The 20981-nt window shown below is 51.3% G+C and overlaps 10 protein-coding genes across 10 annotated transcripts; 5 read left to right on the forward strand and 5 right to left on the reverse strand.

Annotated features, from left to right (window-relative positions):
• Positions 1–59: 59 nt before the first annotated feature.
• PENARI_c019G12323 (uncharacterized protein) lies at positions 60–2451 on the reverse strand (the record flags this gene model as incomplete). The annotated part of the gene is made up of 3 exons (XM_022634907.1): positions 60–1046; positions 1097–2165; positions 2222–2451. 3 exons carry the CDS (start codon positions 2449–2451, stop codon positions 60–62), a joined length of 2286 nt encoding a protein of 761 aa, XP_022485304.1.
• A 1601-nt stretch (positions 2452–4052) lies between these two features.
• Positions 4053–6795, forward strand: PENARI_c019G05490 (beta-mannosidase; the record flags this gene model as incomplete). The annotated part of the gene is made up of 5 exons (XM_022634787.1): positions 4053–4171; positions 4230–5180; positions 5230–5660; positions 5715–5950; positions 5998–6795. The coding sequence occupies 5 exons, from the start codon at positions 4053–4055 to the stop codon at positions 6793–6795; spliced, it is 2535 nt and encodes an 844-aa protein (XP_022485335.1).
• Positions 6796–6993: 198 nt separating this feature from the next.
• On the forward strand, positions 6994–7876 carry PENARI_c019G10898 (translin family protein; the record flags this gene model as incomplete). Its single annotated transcript, XM_022634884.1, has 2 exons — positions 6994–7184; positions 7231–7876. The coding sequence occupies 2 exons, from the start codon at positions 6994–6996 to the stop codon at positions 7874–7876; spliced, it is 837 nt and encodes a 278-aa protein (XP_022485244.1).
• A 366-nt stretch (positions 7877–8242) lies between these two features.
• On the reverse strand, positions 8243–8812 carry PENARI_c019G07169 (RPEL repeat-containing protein; the record flags this gene model as incomplete). The annotated part of the gene is made up of 3 exons (XM_022634813.1): positions 8243–8415; positions 8519–8619; positions 8682–8812. The coding sequence occupies 3 exons, from the start codon at positions 8810–8812 to the stop codon at positions 8243–8245; spliced, it is 405 nt and encodes a 134-aa protein (XP_022485279.1).
• Positions 8813–9450: 638 nt separating this feature from the next.
• PENARI_c019G05056 (uncharacterized protein) lies at positions 9451–10773 on the reverse strand (the record flags this gene model as incomplete). Its single annotated transcript, XM_022634778.1, has 2 exons — positions 9451–10583; positions 10653–10773. 2 exons carry the CDS (start codon positions 10771–10773, stop codon positions 9451–9453), a joined length of 1254 nt encoding a protein of 417 aa, XP_022485272.1.
• A 447-nt stretch (positions 10774–11220) lies between these two features.
• On the reverse strand, positions 11221–12295 carry PENARI_c019G06886 (sulfurtransferase; the record flags this gene model as incomplete). The annotated part of the gene is made up of 2 exons (XM_022634808.1): positions 11221–11278; positions 11337–12295. The coding sequence occupies 2 exons, from the start codon at positions 12293–12295 to the stop codon at positions 11221–11223; spliced, it is 1017 nt and encodes a 338-aa protein (XP_022485267.1).
• Positions 12296–12432: 137 nt separating this feature from the next.
• PENARI_c019G03708 (anaphase promoting complex subunit 11) lies at positions 12433–12867 on the forward strand (the record flags this gene model as incomplete). Its single annotated transcript, XM_022634754.1, has 4 exons — positions 12433–12574; positions 12641–12672; positions 12726–12789; positions 12839–12867. 4 exons carry the CDS (start codon positions 12433–12435, stop codon positions 12865–12867), a joined length of 267 nt encoding a protein of 88 aa, XP_022485246.1.
• Positions 12868–13783: 916 nt separating this feature from the next.
• On the forward strand, positions 13784–14851 carry PENARI_c019G04342 (uncharacterized protein; the record flags this gene model as incomplete). The annotated part of the gene is made up of 1 exon (XM_022634764.1): positions 13784–14851. The coding sequence occupies one exon, from the start codon at positions 13784–13786 to the stop codon at positions 14849–14851; it is 1068 nt and encodes a 355-aa protein (XP_022485344.1).
• Positions 14852–15211: 360 nt separating this feature from the next.
• On the reverse strand, positions 15212–18866 carry PENARI_c019G01284 (putative kinesin family protein (BimC); the record flags this gene model as incomplete). The annotated part of the gene is made up of 3 exons (XM_022634710.1): positions 15212–16150; positions 16201–18348; positions 18399–18866. The coding sequence occupies 3 exons, from the start codon at positions 18864–18866 to the stop codon at positions 15212–15214; spliced, it is 3555 nt and encodes a 1184-aa protein (XP_022485400.1).
• A 168-nt stretch (positions 18867–19034) lies between these two features.
• PENARI_c019G09966 (UPF0183 domain protein) lies at positions 19035–20751 on the forward strand (the record flags this gene model as incomplete). The annotated part of the gene is made up of 2 exons (XM_022634865.1): positions 19035–19042; positions 19212–20751. 2 exons carry the CDS (start codon positions 19035–19037, stop codon positions 20749–20751), a joined length of 1548 nt encoding a protein of 515 aa, XP_022485362.1.
• Positions 20752–20981: the final 230 nt, after the last annotated feature.

A 20981-nucleotide genomic window follows, 5' to 3' on the forward strand; every position in this document is an offset into this window, starting at 1 on the left:
TTCCAATGCGCCTTGTTCTAACATGCAAATAGAGTAAATCAAAACCAAAGTGGGAATTCTCAGTAGTAAAGGCCCTGATTTACAAGATACCCAGGATCAGGCATGGGATCGAAATACGGCTGTTCTCCGTACTTTGGTCCTTTTTCATGTTCGGGCGTCAGCAACATGGCATCATTGCGCCCATCGATGTCCGCGGCAATCTCTGGCCACAGATTATTGTCACTCCAGCTCAAATACTCCCATAGATACTGACCCCCGGAGTCGTTTTCAAAGGGGGTACTAAGCGGGTCGAGGAAACCGCTGTCAGTCATAGGCATAGTAGTACGAGCAGGCTCAGATGGCGAGAACATAGCCGACATATCCCGACCAGCGGGAAAAGAGCCACTGAGAATACCAGCAGAAGTGTTTGGATCAGCAAGGCCCTGTCCACGCTTACTCGCTTCGTATATTCGTGAGATGGCGTCCAGCGACCTCTTCGCCGTATGTCCAAACGACTGCATGCGAGCAAGAGTCATCATAGCAGTCTCAACCTGCGCCTGGCAGGACTCAACAGAAGCACGCGGGTCATCGACAGTAGGGTCATTAAGGAACAGTCCGACCAGCGGAACCATGGAAGCCTGGAAAGTCCACCAGACAGCATTCCAACCACAAAGCTGGTTCAGCTGAGCGGTGGCTGCGATATTCTGAATAGATTGCTGCGCCACCTGGCGACATTTCTCGATGGCTGTGCGCTCCTCCAGCCGCAGGGCTATATATGGCACGCGCCGCATAGCATAGCTGAACAGTGTTGGTCGGTAGAGTAGTATGCGCTGATTATAGTACCGCCACCGCATGACAGTGCGAACAGTGTTGATGGATTCGGAACATGGCTCGTGATCTTTGAGGATGGCGGGGAGGTTATCCCACCAATCAAGAAGTTGGGCGTCCGCGTGAGCCATTTCTTGGTGTTTGACTAGTGGTGCAGCGGCCAGGGATTCTTGAACTTGAGTTGCGATCTTGGCGAATCGGATGTTTTCGACGAGGGGGAGAATGCCAAGGACGTTTTCCTATCCAGTGTGGTTAGCATAGTACACCCTTGTCAAGGGAAGTATATTACCTTGTCTCGGCAGTGCGGAGGTTTGACAGTGATGGTTGAACCGTATCGACCCATACTAGGCCGGCCCAGTGTCATGCAAGCCCATGTATCCATGCAGAAGAGAGACCACCAGACGCGGCGCTTCAAATCCATTGAAGCGATTTTGGCTGGGCTTGGAATTTGACGAGTCTCTGCGAACTCTTTGTGCAAGCCCAAGGCAGCTGCCATGCGCAGTGAAGCCCCCATGAGGGAGTATGCCAGGTTCGGTTGACTGATATAATGGCAGTACCAGCCTCCTATGAGGCCGAGTGCCTGGATAGTTTCAATGTGAGAGCTTCCCAGGGAGCTGATACTCAAGTGGTTCTTGCATCGCAAGAAGTATGTTTGGTGCGTCAGGTCATCAGGGCCCGTAGCGGCGATGCTACCCAGAGCAAGAACAATGTTCAATAGGGCAAGCCAGTGATCATCTCTCCGCCGGCCAGCACAGTAAGCCTCACGGAAAGATCGCTCGTCGATCATAGGAGCAAAGGCTTGGAAATAAAGGAAATAAGCGTCCAGCATTTGCATTTCTGACGGCGGAATCGTGGGTTGTGGAGGTGTAATAGGAGTATGATGTGGCCATCCAGTCGCTTCGTGCTGTTCGTTCGCAGGTGTTCGAGAAAAATATGACGCACAGCCTGGGTCTAGCCAGACAATGACTTTGATAGCGGCCTGGATAGATGAAACGCCCAGATAGGATGAAGGCTGTCTGGTTGAAAGAGATAGCGCGTTAACGTCGTCTGAGACGCCTTCGACTAGATCTGAGGAGCTGGCATCGCGGCTATCTGGCAGCTCCTCAGGCATACTTTGCAGCGACTCGAGATTGTCATCGTCGTTTGACAAGGGCGAAACATGGGCCTCTATTGAAGCCGAAGTAGCGGGTGATTCGGCATGATGAGAGTGTCCCTGAACTGGGGGTCCCGCGACAGTCGTAAGCTCAAGGAGTTTCTCCCGGGACAAATTAACCAGGGAATCTGGAGAGAAGTTGGGGAACAGCTTCTCGAGGATACTTCTGTATTCCTCCAGAGTTGTAGACAGTTTTTCTACATGTCTATGACATTGTATTTAGTACATTGACAGGCATAGTAGACAAGATTGGTGACTCACCTCCGCGAAGGCCGCGGATCTGAATAGTGACATTGATCTGACTTCTTATACCATCGACACGCCTCGCAGGGCTTCTCGCCATCGCATTTGATCTTGCGATGGCGACAAGATGTGCAAGCACGTAGGGTTGTCACACGGCGACTGATGGACTCACGCCGTTCACTTGTAGCCCGGTTGCGGGCAGGAGTTGCTGTTGTTGGGTTCTCGAAACCCTCAAATGTATGGAACATTTTGACAGACAACAAAAAATTACAGAATCAGAGGTTTAGCTATCTGACCACACGGGTCACTGTGTGGGCGACATAGGGGGTGGAGATGGAAAGATCGTATGATAGAAGGGTGTTGAGGTACATAAATGAAGGGATCAAAAGTTTAAAGAGGAAAATGCAAAAAAGCCACTAGAACCGAAAGGAAATAGACGAGATATAGGCTGATCCGCTTAATCTCCCCGCATTTTCTTGTCTGGGGATGCAACTTGTCTGTCCGGTTCACCCGGTTGGCACTGATTGGTTGTATAGTTATACGATCTCCCTCCTTGGTATATTCTAATGTCCTCTCTACAACTTCTTCCATGTTCAAAGGCCTTGAAATGGGAGTCCGCGTCAGCAAAGTAATTCCCGGCATATAAAACCAGGATTGGATAGACATGGGTCGCGACTCCCGACGCTGCATCCTTTCTACCGGAGTGCCACGCGCATGACCAGGGGTGCAGAGTGACGCTGGGTAATTTCGCTTCTGCATGGTCTTCACACGCCACCTCCATGATGCAGTGGGGTTGAGAGAGGGGCCATTTCCCCAGACTGTAAGAAGTCCTTTGTTAGAACCGAACCCTGCAGACAGACGATCGTCTGGGGAAACCGTCATCTGGGAACTGCAAAGGCCGAAATGGATACCAGTGCAGGTTTCTGACTTCGAAATTATGCCCAACTTCAAAGTTCCTTTGGACCGGATTTCCTCCCCCATAATCCAATCATTTCCTCCTGGACCATGCACATATTGGGCTCTAGCTCGGCGGTTCCCTTGATGCTGTGAGGGAATTTCGAGTATGAAGGGGCTCGAGCCTCACACTGGATCAGGAGGGCCGTACCTGGTTCTGCGAGAGGGGATTCACTGCCGAGACGTTTCGCGGGCGCCATGTCTCGTTTTGGTCAAGGGCCCGAGATGGGACTCCGGTGAGAATCATTCATTTCCGCCAATGATTGACAGCACGGAAGACAGTGTTTCTTTGTAACTGAAAGGCTAAAGACTGTGGGAGGGGAGTCGATATGTTTCACCATAGACTACAACACAACTGAGTCAACACTTGCTCATTGTTTGGGCATTCGACCAAGTGCCAAGCCTCCCGGATGAAGGATGCCCGTTGCAGTCGATCATTGGCTCGGTTACAAGTCATGCATGTAATAATCCGGTTAATCAATCAGCGTGGCATGAGAGGCTATGGGAATGACCCAAAGAAGGCGTGTGCATAGATGTGGAAGAGTGCCATATGGGTGCCTAAATCGGAGAAGCGGAGTACATTAGTTCTTGGAAATAGGTAAGGATAGAAATAATGCACGGCATTAGAAGCTTGACGGGGAAATTGCCGTTAACAAAGGAGGTTAGAGCAGATCAGTTCCAGATGATGAGGTGCATGAACTGAGAAGCTGGCAGTTGAGAATTACACAGTGGTATGTGATGTGTATTTGCATTGAATTTGTATATGATAGGTACCACTAGTCCACATTCGGCACGGAGGGTCCTTGTCCAAAGAGGAAGGCGCGTGGGGAACCTCAGGCCATCAACCAAGTATAAAAGTGTCAATCTGGGGAAAGCTATTCTCTTCGTGTCAACCATGGCTAATCTTGTGAATCTGTCTACTGGCTGGTCCTTCAGGGACCGAGATGCTGATGAATGGCTGCCTGTGCCTGCCATTCCATCCGTGGTGCAGCAGGACTTGATTGCTAACCAAAAGTGAGCTCTCTCTATAGATAGCACCATGATTGGCACTGACAATTGTGATTTATAACAGACTTGATGATCCCTACATTGGATTCAAGGAATTGGATGCTCGCTGGGTCAACGAGAAGTCATGGGTTTATCGCAATGTGTTCTCGAAGCCAGCTGCCCCGGCAGGTTCCGCAATTGTGCTCGTATTCGACGGACTAGACACATTTGCTAAGGCCAAGCTAGACGGAAAGGTCATTCTCGAAAGCGACAACATGTTCCTAGGCCACCGGGTAGATGTGACCAAAGCATTGGAAGCAGAAGGCGAGCACACCCTCGAAATCGAGTTCGACTGCGCCCTTCTCAAAGCCCGCGAGCTGCGAGCCCAGGATACAAAGCACAGATGGGTCGGTTTTAATGGAGATCCAGCACGCATGGCAGTGCGGAAAGCCCAGTATCACTGGGGCTGGGATTGGGGTCCAGTGCTAATGACCGCGGGCATTTGGCGCGCTGTCCGCTTCGAGATATACAAGGCCCGTGTTGCTAGTCTGTGGCCTCAGATTCAGCTGGCAGCAGATCACCAAACAGCCGAGGTGACTGCCGTTGTTGAAGTGGAAAGCATCGTGGACGAGGAGTATACAGCCCAGTTGAAATTGGGGCTGCACGGGAAAGAAATCGCTAGCCAGAACATTCTCGTGTCTAAGAATACAGCCCAAGTCACTTTCCGAGTCAATCAACCTGCTTTGTGGTGGCCACATGGGTATGGCGAACAGACTCTGTACGATGTATCAGTGGTGCTATTTCGCAACGGTGAAGAGGTCGACTCGTCATCCAAGAAGTTTGGTATCCGAACTGCTGAGGTTGTTCAACAACCTGACAAGCATGGGAAGTCTTTTTTCTTCCGCATCAATGGAATGGATATCTTCTGTGGAGGTTCGTGCTGGATTCCGGCCGACAGTCTTTTGCCAGCCGTCAGTCCTGAGCGATACCGCAAATGGATTGAGCTCATGGTGGCTGGCAGACAAGTGATGATTCGGTATGACTCCTTGCTTCAACGATTATGTGAATTGAACTAATGGTGATAGGGTCTGGGGTGGCGGCATTTATGAAGACGACGCCTTCTACGAAGCGTGCGACGAGCTAGGCGTGCTGGTCTGGCAGGACTTCATGTTTGGCTGCGGCAATTATCCAACATGGCCCGAGATGCTGGAATCAGTCCGTCAGGAGACAATCTACAATGTGAAGCGCATGCGCCATCATCCATCTATTGTGCTTTACGCTGGTAACAATGAGGACTATCAGGTCCAAGAGTCAGAGGGCTTAACTTACAACTACGAGGACAAGGACCCCCAGAGCTGGTTGAAGACCGATTTCCCGGCACGATACATTTATGAAAAGCTTCTCCCAGAGGTGGTAGCTGAACACTCACCCAGCACATTCTACCATCCTGGTAGTCCATGGGGAGATGGTAAGATATCGTCGGACAAAACAGTTGGGGATATGCATCAGTGGAATGGTCAGTATGTCAGAGCAAAATACAAAGTACATATTATGCTAACGACAGAAATAGTGTGGCACGGCACGCAAGAGAAATATCAAATATTCGATACACTCGGCGGTCGATTTAACAGCGAGTTTGGCATGGAGGCATTCCCTCATGTCTCCACAATCGACTATTTTGTCGAGAAAGAGGAGGACAAATTCCCTCAATCTCATGTGATCGATTTCCATAATAAGGCTGATGGCCATGAACGAAGACTGGCGACGTACCTCGTAGAAAATCTGCGAACCGCCACAGACCTCGAGGTATGATCTATTCACAATCCCGGCTAGTTTGATGCTAACATATGCAGACCTACATCTACCTCACGCAAGTCGTTCAAGCTGAGACAATGATGTTCGGCTACCGAGGTTGGCGCCGACAATGGGGCGACGAGCGCCACTGTGGTGGTGCTCTCCTCTGGCAACTAAATGACTGCTGGCCAACCATCTCCTGGGCGATCGTGGATTACTTCCTCAAACCCAAACCAGCCTACTACGCCGTCAAGCGAGTTTTGAACCCAATCGCCGTTGGAGTCCGCCGAGAACACCACGACTGGAGCGTCGCTCACGCCCAACCACCCAAGACGAGCAAATACGAGCTCTGGATTGCCAGCAATAAACCCGAGACCGTCCATGGCAGCATTGAGTTGCGCTTCCTATCTGTCAACACAGGCCGTGATATCCGAGCACCGATTGTACACGAGAATATCACCATCACGGCCAATGGAACAACGGATATCATCACCGACGGTGTAATCGACCACATCGCCGAGCCAGAGCCACATGTCCTCGCAGCACGGTTGTGGGTGAATAACCAGATCGTGGCACGGGATGTCGACTGGCCACAGCCATTCAAATATCTCAATTTGACTCGACGACAGCTGGAGATTCAGAGACAGGTGGGAGTAGCTGGTGAGACAGTCTTGGTTATCAATGCCCGCAAGCCAGTTAAATGTCTTGTCTTTGAGGAGCAGGAGGGTGTTACCCTTGAGGATAATGCTATTGACATTGTCCCTGGGGATGAGCAGACTGTCAAGGTGACAGGTCTTGGGGAAAGCCCTCTTAGATATCGGTATTTGGGGCAGGAATCTTGTGAGGTTGTGGCATGAGCAGCAAGCTTAGTTGGAAATATAGGCAATGACAAGTCAGTAGCTTAGCTACCCAAATCCAAGCCAAATTAAATGATCTGAGTACATGTCAAATATCAAGGCTAGCATGGATTGAAGTGAAGAAGCAAGTGGGATCTGCAGAGATATCTCTATCTCTTATCGTGGAGCTCAACTCAGCAACCTCCAACTTTTGGCTAAATGGGCACCAAACGCGACTGGGAAGGTCAGCCACTCGAGCTGCATCCTAAAGACACAAGTATGGCAGACACAGAGGGACCTACAGTCCTGTCCATCTTTGAGAACTTCCGCGACGAGCTGGACGAGCACCATGACCGCCGCGAACGAATCATCAAGAAAAGTCGCGACATCACCGCGCTGAGCAAGAAGATGTACGTCTCTTTCTCAATTACCTCCAACACAACTAACAGAACCCAGCATTTTTGCCCTCCAACGTGTCCGCGCAACCAACCAACCCCTCCCACCCAAAATCGCCCAAGAGAACCAAGTCCGCTTCGACCAAATCCACGCCCTCTTCGAAGCCGTCGTCCCAGAACAACTGGGCATAAACAGCTGGCGCTACCAACGCCAACTCAGCCCAGGCATCCAAGAATTCATCGAAGCCGTCTCCTTCGACCACTACCTCCGCACACAGACACTGATCTCACACGCCGAAGTCGCCGCCCGCGTCCCAGCCCAAATCCTCGTCACAGAAGAAGACTACCTATTGGGCCTATTCGATCTAACAGGCGAGATGATGCGCTTCGCCGTTCTATCACTAAGCTCCGGCAACACAGCCGCAACCAAGACGGACGAAACCGCGACAGAATCCAAGGCGCCCACACTCTCACCGTCGCAGGGTGACATCGTCATTGATCTACGGGCTATGCGTGCACGCTTTGAATCGCTCAGTGTACCCCGTCGCCATAACATGCTCCGCGATCTGGCGAAGAAGCTGGAGGTTATGCAGGCTAGTGTTGAGAAGGTGGAGAGGGCGGCGTATGGGATTCTCGTTCGTGGGAGTGAGAGGCCCAGTGGATGGACGCCTGATCTGTCTGCGCCTGTCGAGGTGGAGAGTCACTAGATATGTTTTCTCACGATCTGATGATCTATGCTTATTGAATGATATCCTGTTCTCTGCAATTTGAGATGGGTGCTACAGAGTATAGTAGGCGACATTCCAGGGAGTGCTTATGGCCGTATCTAGCTCTTTATCCCATTCTAAGGCCTGGGAATTACATTACTGTACGCAGCAACTGGATGATATTGACAATCGAACGGGTCCGTCACGGTGACATCACCACATCCCGGTAAAGACAGAAACAGTTGGAAGTCACTCTCGCAAGACTAGAAGAACAAAAAGAATAACGCCTGAAGCCTTGTCCATATCTCATTTCAAATCATCGAGTCCAAAAGGTAGAGAAGCCGACTCGGTAGTGTAGTGTAAAAATCACGCCGAGCGGGGATCCTCATCTTCGGACAAGATACCCTGCGAAATAAGCTCTTCGGGCTGTGGCCGATTCTGGATCTTATGCTCGAGATTATCGGCCAACATGTGCTTTTCGAGTTCGCGAGCATGGGCTTGCAGTGCGGGAGCGGCCGATGAGGCGGGGAGGATATTGCCTTGGCGAGATTAGTATAGATCAAGCATCAAGCATACCAAAGTGACAGAGCATGAAAGTGTGCAATAAAGAGAAGAGAGAGAGAAGCGAAAAGGGAAATATACGCTCAACCAGCTCATCCTTCTCAGGTCTCTTCTCCAAGCTCTTCTTCAAGGCATCGGAAGCACGCTGGCGATCCAGTTCCTGGCGGGCAGACTGGAGAGCTCTGGAGGTGCGTTAGTGATGCTATTTTCAGCATTTTCCAGGTTTCATTTCTGGGATATGTACGGGGCCACGTTGGTATCCAGCAGGATGTGGCGGTTCTTGAGATCCTGCATGCCCGGGCGGGTTTGGAGGTGTTTCTCCAACGAGTTGCGGCGCTCGAGGTTTGTGGTGAGGGGGGTTTGGTCGACGGACATGGTGGATAATTGGATTAGATTGGATCTGTGTGTGAGTAGGTGAGTAAGTGAATAAGTGAATAGGAGAGGAGATGAAGAGTAGAAGAGAAGTGTAGAGTGGAAAGTCAAGTGATGTATGTCCCACGGGACAATCACGCGGGGAAGCCCCGTTCAGCTGTCTATACTTCATTCAGCCTTCATACTTGATACTTCATCCTTCATACTTCATACATAGGGTATCACACTACAATTTACTGGACCATGTGCACTTTATAACTGGGATGTAGATGAATCAAAATCAGCTATCATAATCTCCCTCCAAAATAACATTCATCGCCTCCCATCTCCTCCGAGGGGGGAACAGGGCAAAGGGGACAATCTTCAACAAATCCATGCAGCACAGGGGCCGCGGGCTGAATCCTCCACTGGATTCATGTCCTGTTCGAGGTCGAGATAGTCCGAGATCCGATCGTGGTCAGGAGTTGCCGGGGATTAGAGAGGGGAACACACTCTGCGGGCAATCAAGCAATCACAGCAAGATATAGTAGCAGCCCAGCAAAGAGAAAAGAGATACCCTTGTCCGGTTCTGGATGCATTGGTTCAACATGATCTACGTCATCCCATCAAATGATAGAGTCGGTAGACCGTCACTCGTGTAATCAAGGGACCCAGAGCTTGCCCCGGCCACGACCGCTGCCTCGTGCACCGCGAGAAGGCCCGCCTCGGCGTCCATTGGAGGAACGACGAGAGGCGCTCGAGATCCCCCGGGTAGCAGCTGGTTGCATGTTCAAGTCCACGGTGGGCTGCTTGGTGGCGCCACCCAAAGACCGGCTGAACGAGTCAGGGTCAATAGGCTGGGTTGGAACCTCAACCGTGTTCTCGGCGGGAGCAGGCGCAGGCTTGGGGGCCGGCTTGGGAGCAGCCTTGCGTTGGCCACCACGCGAAGCACGAGGCGCACCTTTGCCACGACCACGGGGAACAAAGACCAGCTCATCCTCGTCGCTTTCTTCCTCGTAGGACAACAAGGTCTTGGGTACGGCGGGTTGAGTCTGGGTCTTCTCGACGTATTTGCAGCGGTTCTTGTACTCGCGCTCCTCGTATTGAATAGCGGTGCGCAACTGGAGGATGTTCTTGACGCCAATTCCAAACTTCTGCGCCCACACCTGGGTCGCGCGGTCGTTGGTAATCAGAATGCAAGTCTTTGCGGAGTTCTCAGCATCGGGTCCTTTGTGCAGGCGCCAAAGTAAGGCGCTCAGCAGAGGGCGAAGGGCGGCCGGTGCGGTCGGGATGACGGATGCGGAGATCGAGCGCTGGTGGTTAGCGGCCTTGCTCTTCTCATTCTTGGCGGTTCCATTGCTTGAATCGTGCTGGGCGCATTCAGGACTGGTGCGAGAGCTGCGAGAGGACGTGCGCGAGCCAGGTCCACTGGGCGAACCGACAGAAGTGATCGACGCGGTCTCTGGGTCCTTCTTGAAGTTCAACTTGGAGAGGAGCATTTGCGACAGGTCGTTCGGCTCGGTCTTGGTGATGGTCTCTTTTGCGAGGGGCTCGGTCGCCTCGCCATTGGTGACTGCGTCGTCGATTGCCTCGGGCTCCTCCTCGAATTCCGGAAGGAAGAATTTCTCGGCCTCTTCCCAGCGGTCATATTGTTCCATCGGGCCTTGGAGAAGGACTCGGTCGGCGGCGATATGATCCTTGCCAGAGGTGACCCGGTCGAGAAAGCGCACAGCCTCGCGGGCGTTGATGGCGACCTGAGATCCGGCTCGCTTCAGCGCATGGAGGCGTTCAAGAGCTAGAGAATGAGTGTTAGTTAGAGAAGGCGCAAAGCGACTGAGGCCGCTTCCATCGCCAAGTGACTCACTGTAGAGAGGAACGACAAGATCGATTGCCCCATTGGTAGTCCATTTCTTGATCTCGCTAATATTGGTAGACAAGGCCGTCTCATCGACGGCACAATGAAAGACCTTGCGCCCGGTCGACATGGTGAAAGAGACGGTGAGATACAGGGCTGAAAGCGCCCTATATCGGAAGACTGGAAGTGTTGACCACGACTGAGAGAGGTCAGCACGCTAGGAAGAGCCAGGGAGGTTGGAGGGACATGGGAGAATGTGGGGGAGACGGGTGCCGGTAGCGCAAACGGATGAGGTGATTTTCACTCACGAAGAGAAGCCTGTTGATAGGAATATTCCATCCGCATCTTTGTAGTCCCAGCGGTTTGTCTGAAGTAAAAGAAAGCGCGAGATTTGATGCGCTTCGTGGGCGAGATATGCTTAGTCAGCTACAGGTAGGTGCAGGTGAACGAAGAGAAGAGGAAACGAAGAGAGTAATTAGAGAAGTGAGAGATTCTATGTTCTGGGATACAATCTAAGAGTAAAAGAGATCATGTCGTTCGTGAGCTGAGAGTTCCCTTAGACCAGTTCCTATGACACCTATGATTTCACCTTCTTGATGAGACCATCCGATTCCTTGACTCGCTGCGCCCATTCACTATTGATAGTTAGTACGATCCAATAATGTTCAAAGGATGTGAGGGAGTTGCACTTACGTCCAGCTGCCATCATACACACGGCGAAGGTGAGGGTCACCGAATTCCGCCTCGGCCAGCGCAGTTTCAATGATAGCGGCAGTCACACCAGTACCGCAAGAGCTGATGATCGTCTGAGATGGATCCACCTTGTTCTCCTCAAAGACCTTCTGCAGGTCTTCACCAGGGAGGTAAGTTTTGGTCTCAGGGTCCAGTAGCTGCTGGAAGGGCATGCTCTTCGATCCTGGGAGATGGCCAGAGGACAGACCAGCGCGGGGCTCAGGGTCGGTTCCAGCCCAGCGACCGTAAGAGCGGGCGTCCAGGATTTCCACTGGCTCAGCTCCCTCTTTGCCATAGTCCAAAGCTAGTTCCTTCATTTCACGGAAGGAAATCACAAGCCTCGAGTCGTAGGTCGGCACAGAGTACTTGGACTTTTCCACAGGAGCAGGCTCCCCGCTTTCGGTTGGGAGTCCTTCCTTCACCCAGAGGCGGTAATTGTTCAAAATGTGTACATTGGGGTGACCAAACACACGCAGTGTCCAGCCCACGCGGGGCGCACTAAAGATACCCAGTTCGGCAGTGTCGTAGACCACCACTTCGTCATCACGACGGATGCCCAGGTCGCTCATGGCTTCGGCAAACGTCTCACATGTTGGGAGCATGTGTGGGTAGGGTGAATCAGGGTCCTTGATAGCGTCTAGATCGAAGAACCGGGCCTGGGGGATGCGAGAGTTGCGGAACGAGTCAATTCCCTTGCGACCCTCTGGATCGTTAGGCATGAACCATGCTGCACAGAGGGGAATCACACGAGGTGATGTGGAGATCTTGGTCGGAGGGTTCTTCTTGAGAGCTTCATTGAGCTGTTTGGGGGTGACTAGATACGAGGAGAAAGAGACACTGCGCGACTGAACCTGCCCTGGAGTAGACATGGTGCGTAAGCAGCGAACAGGCGCAAAGGATCGCATGGCAGTGAACGCCATGATTGCAGGAAAGAAACGACGCAAGTTGTAGCAATAAGAGGTCAACTATTGCGCGAGTGTGGAGTGCGGAGAAGTGCTCACATGATTGATAAACATCACTTATCGGCCCGCGGTCACTTCTTCCCTCAACACACATCATGAAGGTCGTGCTCAAGGAGTGGAATGCCATTGCGACTTGGCACTGGGATATCCCAGAAGATGAAGTCTGTGGTATCTGCCGTGTGCAGTTCGATGGCACCTGTCCAACCTGCAAATTCCCCGGCGACGAATGCGCGCTTTGTGAGTGAGCCTATTGATCCCAGTGTGCACGAGTGATCTTGAATGCTGACTGGATTTGATTTCTAGTGGTAGGAACATGCGGGCATTCATTCCATATGGTGAGACTATACAAGCATCTAAGTGAGGGACTGGACTGACGCGTTTTGAACAGCATTGTCTGTTGACTTGGATCAACCAAGAGTCTTCCAAAGGTCTTTGCCCAATGTGCCGACAGAGTATGTTCTCTCCTCACTACTTGTGAGGCTTATATCTAACTGTTTCCAGAATTCGAATGGAAGCAGGGCAACGAGTGACGGCCGATCCCACATATTTACCACGGCGTTACGGACGAATTCGAGATACCCTTTTGTGCTTTTTTCTTTCTTTGGTGGACCTTGACTTGGTGGAAACTAGAAGTTGTCAAGCGAGCATAAACAATGCGACAGTCCGAAGACTTGACGGATCGACCAACCAAGACTATGCAGTCCTTGTTTTATTATACAAATTTATGCCATCTCAACGAATGGCTTTTCTTCATTCGAATCCAGAACTTCCCAGAATGTACTGTAATGTAATGCCGTCACAGCTCATTTGTTTCGAGTTATTTACATGTAGACAGATTCTCCAGTTCCCGTAATTCACCCCGGCACAAAATCTGAGAAGGTGTCCGCATGTCCCGCTCCAACATCCATCTAAAGAAGCCCAAACTACCTTGGGGATTCTCTATCTATCATTGCACGTACAATGACGACAAAGCGTGAAATAGGTTGCTCGAGCTGATCCAAAAAAGCGTCCAAGAGAGCGTCGAATTATTACTTGGAGACGAAGAAACCGACCTCTTGCAGAGCCATCAGCTTGTGATCCATGAGGACGTGAAGAAATTCAATGGTGCGACTTCGCACGAAGCGCGCGATGACTTCAATATCTGGGTAGCGGAGCAGCTACGCAAGTGGTGAATACGCCAGAAACACTACAGAGGTTGTTGAAAGAATGCGAGAATGATCCATCCCCGGCCCGGAATACGGTTTCGGGGCACGATTTAACTTCGCTTTATTTGTGGATGAGATTTGTTTGGAGTCATTGGACCATATGAGCTCGCCAGTTGTTAAGATGAAGTGACTTTATACTTCCAAGGTTGTTTATACTGTCTACGTCACGTGGCGCTATCGATAAGAGCTCTCCGCACTCGACATTCAACATCCTCTCCATGATGTAGTCCCGGCTTTGGAGATGTCGCAGAACAATCCATCTCCCTATCGGCAGCCCCTATCATCCTCGTCATCTCGGCAGTCTCTTCGCAGAGAGACCCTCTCGAGACCAGGGACAGCCTCATCGCGGCCGAGTGATCGACAGTTAAGAGCGCCACTCCCTGAGGGCCGCCCATCCATAGACGAGACTCCTCCACAAGAGATCGTCACATCCCCGAGCCACGATGGAGCCGTTGACAGTACCAAAGAACTTGAAGTCCAGGAACAACACCCATCCAACCCCACATTCCAACCATTCTTTACCCTAGTCGAAGACGCCCATACATCGGACTACTACCACCCCAACGTCCACTACATATTCTCCGACGATGACACCGACATCGTCACCGAAGCAGCTCTGCGCAGCTTAAGTGCACAACAAGATGCCCTTTCCGAATCCAAGAAAGACCAAATTGCGCAGACCCACGCATCCAATCCCCACGAGACAAAAGACCCCTCAGACCCAGAAGCTGACCCGGAAAAAGCTACACTGCTACCACCACCAGTATCAGGAGTCCGGGAGAATTACCTCATCCTAGACATGGAGCCCGTACCGCCCACAAATGACGCAACACAGAATCAAACAACAGACCAACCAAAGGGGGGAACAAAGTCCATGTCATCGTCACCAGCGAACCCATCCATGCTCCCACAGGAGGGACAGTCTGGAGTGAGCAAGCATCCTCAGTTCCGCGTGACCTCCGCACAAAGCTTTTCGTCCTCATGGCAGGTCCTCGATACGGAAGTAATGCCGGCACCAACATTTGAGAATAATACCCCTGAGTCACCAGGGCAGGGATTGATGTTGAAGATTCGCGGCACTGGTGGAATGCCAGTTGAGGTTTCTAGGAAAGAAAAGGGGGCGCATAGGCTGGAAGAAATGATGGATCAGTTTGCGAAGAGGATGGGCGAGTTGCAAACCATCATCGATGCCGCGGAAGCGGAGCCAGAGCCGGGTGAACAGCAGGAACGGCTGGAACAGGATCCTCCTGCTGAAAATTCAGGCCAAGAAGCGATACTGGAAGGAGAACCAGCCTTACATTCCGATTGACCGACAGTAATACTTTAGGATAACATTGCTTTGGCGCATTCTGGAGAATGCGTTCACAACTAGTCCACCATCGGACTAGTGCCAGATACCTCTTTGATTTACTTTGAACATACAATGAACCAACTCTCTGGGAGATAATGTATTAAGATGAATCCGGACATCCCTATCGGAATACCGATGCAAGCCAACAAACGCCAAGCGAAATAAAGTTGCCATCTATTGGCACTCGAACATAAGAAACACAAGAGAATGACCAACCCACACTGTTTTCTCAGCCAACTCCAACCCATGAAAAGTCAAAGGCCCAGCGACATCGGGTATCAAAATGAAAACAATAAAGAACAAAAATATAACAGGCACCTAATCAGAGCCTCGGTTTCTAAATCTCCGGCCTGCAGGGATCTGATTCTCGCGACCCTCCATCATATTAGATATCTTCTTCGGCATCTTCTGCGGAACTTTACTCTCAACCATATTGGAGTTTGAGCGGCGGCGCTTGCGAGCAGGTTGTTCCGGCTCTTCCTTTTCGGGGGTCTCGTCCAGGTCCACGGATCCGTTCAACGCAGGTGTCTCAGGCTTGCTGGTAGCCACACCGGCGTCTTCGTCACACGCGACCGGTCTGGCGACGTTTAGATCGACTTCCCTAAGGCCAGTGTTGGAAGAAAGGGCTGCGGATGAGGGAACAGGGTGGGTCCCTACCTGTCCCGCAGTATCGTGATACACAAACGTCTTGGATGGGGATGGTTCAGGGGAAGCAACGGGGGATTTGTGATCCTCTTCTTCGTTGAAGGGGAGAGCGGTGAATTGCTTGGAGGTCCGGTGTCGAGAGCGGAGGCCGTCATGGGATTCGGTTTGGGGCATTACCGAGGGATATTCGTAGCATCGTTTCTGGGGCGTTGCACCTGTAGGCACATACTCTTTCATAACGCGGCCTTGGATATATGAGCGCATCTCTGAAAGTGGCTGGCGGACTTCCCCTTGTAGAGGGGCGGTAGACTGCTCCAGGTTCTCGGTATCCATATCGACATCCTCTCTAAGTTGACCAATACGCTGAGTGAACCCGTCCAGTTGCCTTTGGGCAGTCGAACGGGACTCGCGAACATTCTCGGCCATGGTATTCAGACTGCCGATGTGGGATTCGTGGAAACGGCCATTCTGTGAGCGTGCTTTGGCAACAAAGTCATCCAATGCTTCCATTTGAGTGCCCATATCGCTCATCTGAGCATCCACGATGCGAACCGTTTCCTGGTGGACAGACTCTGTTGCTCGATGAATCGAGGCATTGCGTTGGTCGAATGCCTATTAGAATTAGTTGACATTCAAAAAGGTTGCACTGCAGAGTAGCTTACCTCCCAATCATTCTGCATCCTCGTTCTGATCTCATCCTTAGATGCAGAAACGTCCTTGGCGAACTGCTCCTCTTTGAAGATCCATTCGTCAATGTGTCTATCATGCTGCGCAGTGGCCTGCTCAAGCGAGTCTCCCGAAGCCGAGATATCTGTGCGGAGTGTATCGAATTTGCTTTTAAGGCGGTTGTTCTGTCGTTGGTTGGAGTCCTCGAGGAGTCCCCGGATATGAGACATCAAGGTGTCACGCTCGGCTTGTGCACTGGCATGCTCCTCCTCCAAAACCTGAGCAAGGTTGGACGAAGCCTTTCTATTGGCCTCCACAGTCTGGCGGTTGGCTGCCTGCAGCTCAACACGTAATCTGTTAACCTCAGCCTTTTGCTCATCCAGGTGCTTAGCCATGTTCTCAAACATGGACTTGAAGTCCTTGCCAAGGCTGCTGTATGATGTGTGAAGCTGGGTATGGAACTCAGAGAACTCGCCAATAACCTCCTTGGAGATTCGAGCAGCCGCCGCGGACAAGCCATTCAAGCCTTCGCCAACCTTAGTCTTGACATCTTCCCGCAAGACCTTGATCTCCTCAAGAACCTCGTTCATCTCGTTGTGAGCATTGGAGGTGTTGTTCTTTGCCTCTGCCTCAACCTTGTCAAAAGAGGTACCAAGAGTCTGGAGTCGAGTGCGAGCAGACTGCACAGTGCTCAGTTCAGTGTCCACAAATTGATGGATCTTGCCTGACATGCCCTCTAGCAGCTTGGCATGCTGCGTCTGGAAAACCTCCATGCGAGCATCAATCTGCTGTGTAATATCAGAGACTTCACCGGTGGAAGTCAGCCAAGTTTGTCGATTGTCTGTTTCCAGGTTGTTCTTGCGATCAATTTTTGCATGCAACCCATTCACATCTTGAATGGTGCCATTCAGGGTGGACACCAGTCCCGCACCAATGATGCGAAGTTGCTTCTCTGTCTGTTGATGGGCTTTCCGCACAGTCTTCTCCTCGTCAAGCTGTTCTTGACAATCCTTCCAATATCTGTCGGTCTCGTTGAGAATGTCTTGCGTTTCGTTGAGCTTGGACTGTGTCTCTTCGTTGTCGTGCTTGAGTGAGTTGAAATTGCCCGTGATAGAGAGCAGCTCTTGGACCTTGTGTCGGAGGCTGGATTCCATAGACTCGATCCTCGCACGCTGTTCTTCGTTTACAATTCGTCGTGATTCACTTTCCACTGTCATCTGTTCGAACGCATCAGGTGTCATGTATACGCCATTTCGGTGCCGTGTGGCAATGAGCTCGCTCTTGAGCTTCTGGATTTCCATTCCGATATCTCGCAGAAGCTTGTTCTTGGAGATGATGGAGTTGATCTGGGGTTTATTGCGAATGTTCTTGGCTCGGAAGGCATAGTCGAGAGTAGAGATGGTTTCTTCGAGGTTGTTGCGGGCAGGCGAGACAGTGGCGATGATGCATGTTTTTGTTTGTCCTCCGAGTGAATCTTGTAGGAGTCTGGTAAGTTTTGACTCTCGGTATGGGATGTGCGAGCTCTTGTCGACCAGGGCATTGATCACTCTGCCAAGAGTGAGCAGACTCTTGTTGATAAGTCCAGCTTCGGTCGCCCGTTTGTTCTCTGCGCCACTTCGTCCAATGTTTTCGCTTCCAGCCAAATCAACCAGGTTCAACTTTCCTGAGCTAACATAGTCCTCGCCAGAGTTGGTGGTGCGGTTGGTGAGAACTGTGATGGTAAACACTGTATGACTTCGGGAACTCAAATCATTACATTTCGTTGCGGCGACTTGACGTTTGTGGCTGCCAGATTGCAATAATCTGATGCCAGAAGAGGCAGAGTCGATGTAGGTCTCCTCCATGCCTTGGACCATTGTGCTGTGTCCCCCTTTCTTCTCGTTCTCGAAAATCTTGAGTTTTGTGCTATCGTCGTATGATAGCAAGTCACGCAGCTCCTCGTTATATAATTCGATGAAGGAGCATTTCACGGTGCTTTCAGTGTTCTCGAGTTTGTGGAACAAAGAGTAAAGTGTGCGCGGAATGATACCTGCATCGTCGGATAAGATACCAAGTGTGTCGTTCATGTCTCCCGACATGGTGTACGTCTTTCCTGTTCCGGTCTGTCCGTATGCGAAAATTGTGCAATTGTAACCTGCCAGCATCTGTACATAATTAGCGCAGCACTCAATCAGTACATAGCGACTTCACCAACCTCGTTGACAACCGGAAGCACCACATCTTCATAAACAGTGGTCTGGTCGGCGGCTGAGGAGAAGACTTTGTCGAAAGCATATGTCTTGTTTGACACTGCGTTTGGTCCCATCGACAGATCGAGTGTCTTGCCTTTCACACCCTCTGGAGTTGATAGCACAACACCATTATTGTCTTTTATTTCGCGATCGCTGCGACCGCGACAACGAACCACGACATGAATGCTGGTATCCTCGCTGATTTCCCGCTCAAATTCTCTCTCCTTTCTCCTGGCCGGCGCATTTGACTTTTCAGGGCTTCTCGGTGGGCGGGCAGCGCTGACCGCGGACGATCTCACCGATGGTGTTGGTGCTACAGGTGTCGCATGTCTCTCTGGCGCAGCCGAACCGGCTCGTCGTATTGGTTGGCGCAAACCCGACCTCCTCGTGGTGGTCGGGAGAGTGGATGGAGGCCTTGAAGGGCCGGCCATGGTGGCGAGGCGACAATTGTATGTTGGCTGAGGGTTATTTTTCAAGCACGATAAGCCGAAGTAATCAAGTCTGCTCAAGTCTGATTTTGAGTCGGAGTTGTGTATAGCAGTGGAGCTTTTGTCTCAAACGGGAAAACATAAACAAAGCACACGTGACAGCCCTCTCACATGACTTGGTCTGCTGGCCTTATCGTCATATCTTATCGTCCCCTCCCCCCAAGGTCTCCCAAGCTCTCCTCTATTTCACCTCCTGTAAGCTCTATCGCATGGAGTTTCGTTTGCTCATCTTTGGGTCATAACACCAGACCCCAGCCCACTATGACTACATCTACTACTACTTCGCAGGCACAAATCTTCCCCGGGAAAGGACTGGGGTTTATCAGCACGTCTTCCGTCCACCCATTTGAGTGCTTCGGCTAATGCCTTCATAGCCCTAGGAGCTTCGCTTCATAATGTCCTGACCCGAGTCAAATCCTATCCCCAAACATACCCCGCCATCGACCTTGCCTACTCCTCCGCTGATCCGCTCCGCAATCCCGTGGTACTGCAGCTACCTTCGAACGGCCTGCGCCTTCGCTTCGATGGTCCCGACCAGAGACTTCGTTTGATCGAAGTACTCGACTTCACGAGAGTGAATCTGGTCTATAAGAACCAGGAAGTGCTAAAGGGGGCCAAATCAGAACACCTAGTATCTTCGCATGGCCCCAGCTTCCGGCACGTTTACAATCGCCTGTTTGGTCCTTCATACCCAGGAGAATACGTACCACCGGCAGATCAGTCACCATATGGCACATACGTCTTATCTTATCCCGGAGTAGCATTCTCGTTTCCCCTTCAGCACTCGGCCTGGTCCGATCAGTGTGATTTCGTAGCACTGCTCTCCTCCTCGGCTGCCTTGCCAGCCACCTCCATGTCGATCTTCCAGGGATCGTCATGGCCAGAGGTTCGAGCAAAGCTCTTTACACAACAACCCCAATATCCTCGCTCATCCGCTTTGATTGGCAAATCCCGGGAGTCACTTGCAGACGAGATCGAGGAGTGGCAGGTTCTAGGGGCTGGCAAGCTTGAAGTCCTTCGCAGAACAGGAGCTCCCTTAGGCATCACCCTTGGAGAAACTACTCCTCAGGACTTGATTGCGGACTTTGGGCCGCCCGATGCGATCTACCGTAAGAATGACCGCCGGATATCCATTCACCGTGCCACCGGCGCCGGTGAGCTACACCTAAGTCCATCTCCAGGCAGAGGATTTGAAATGCCGGATGCCGATCACTCATCCAATAACAGTGTTACTGATGATTCAGATGATGAGGCTGCTGCATTTGTCGGAGACCCTACCTCACTGCCCGCGGAGTGCTTTTTGAACTTCTTCCATCATGGATTCGATGCGTTCATCTCATACCCAACCACACCCGGTCCTGCCTTTCCAGACTCCGGTATACCAGACCCTACACCACAGCCACATTCATCTCAGTTGGCAGTAACAAAGATCATCCTCCATGGCAACGTTCCAGGCTCATATCCCTTCAACCGCCACCGTCGAAGCCGCTGGACCATCCCCATTGGTGACTCGGGGAGCTGTCTATCTTCCGAGTCATCTTACGAGGAGATCTCGGAGCGGTTATGCAAAACCTGGAAAGGAGCCTACTCTAGCCCCGCCGAAGAGCGTGCTTTGCAGCGACCAATGGTCCTCAACCGCGGGTGGGGTGACAGCCCCGAGAGCAGCGTGGAATTCCTCGGTGGTTGGGAAGAGAGTACTACGAAGGGTCCTCGGAGTGGTGCAGACGGCCAAGACGGGGGATTGGGCAATACGGAGCTTTTCGGATTTCCTGGTCTGTTATTTGAGGTGCTCAAGAATGGCGCTGTGAGCAGTCTTACCGTGTATTGATTCTCATGTGGTATTGGTACATATTTAGCTATTTTAAATGCATTATGAATTATGACAATGAATAGCTGTGTTGGATAGATGGTGCTGGGGTAGGTTTGTATGGAGCATACAGCAGAATATATATCCAACACGAGTAACAAAACCAAAGCGAGAAATACATTTGGAAGAAAACAGGAATGCGGATAGAAACATTAACGCCCAATAACACATAATATGAATAAAAATCAGTA

This window comes from Penicillium arizonense (assembly GCF_001773325.1).
Source record: "Penicillium arizonense strain CBS 141311 chromosome Unknown PENARI_contig019, whole genome shotgun sequence".
Classification (NCBI taxonomy): Eukaryota; Fungi; Ascomycota; class Eurotiomycetes; order Eurotiales; family Aspergillaceae; genus Penicillium; species Penicillium arizonense.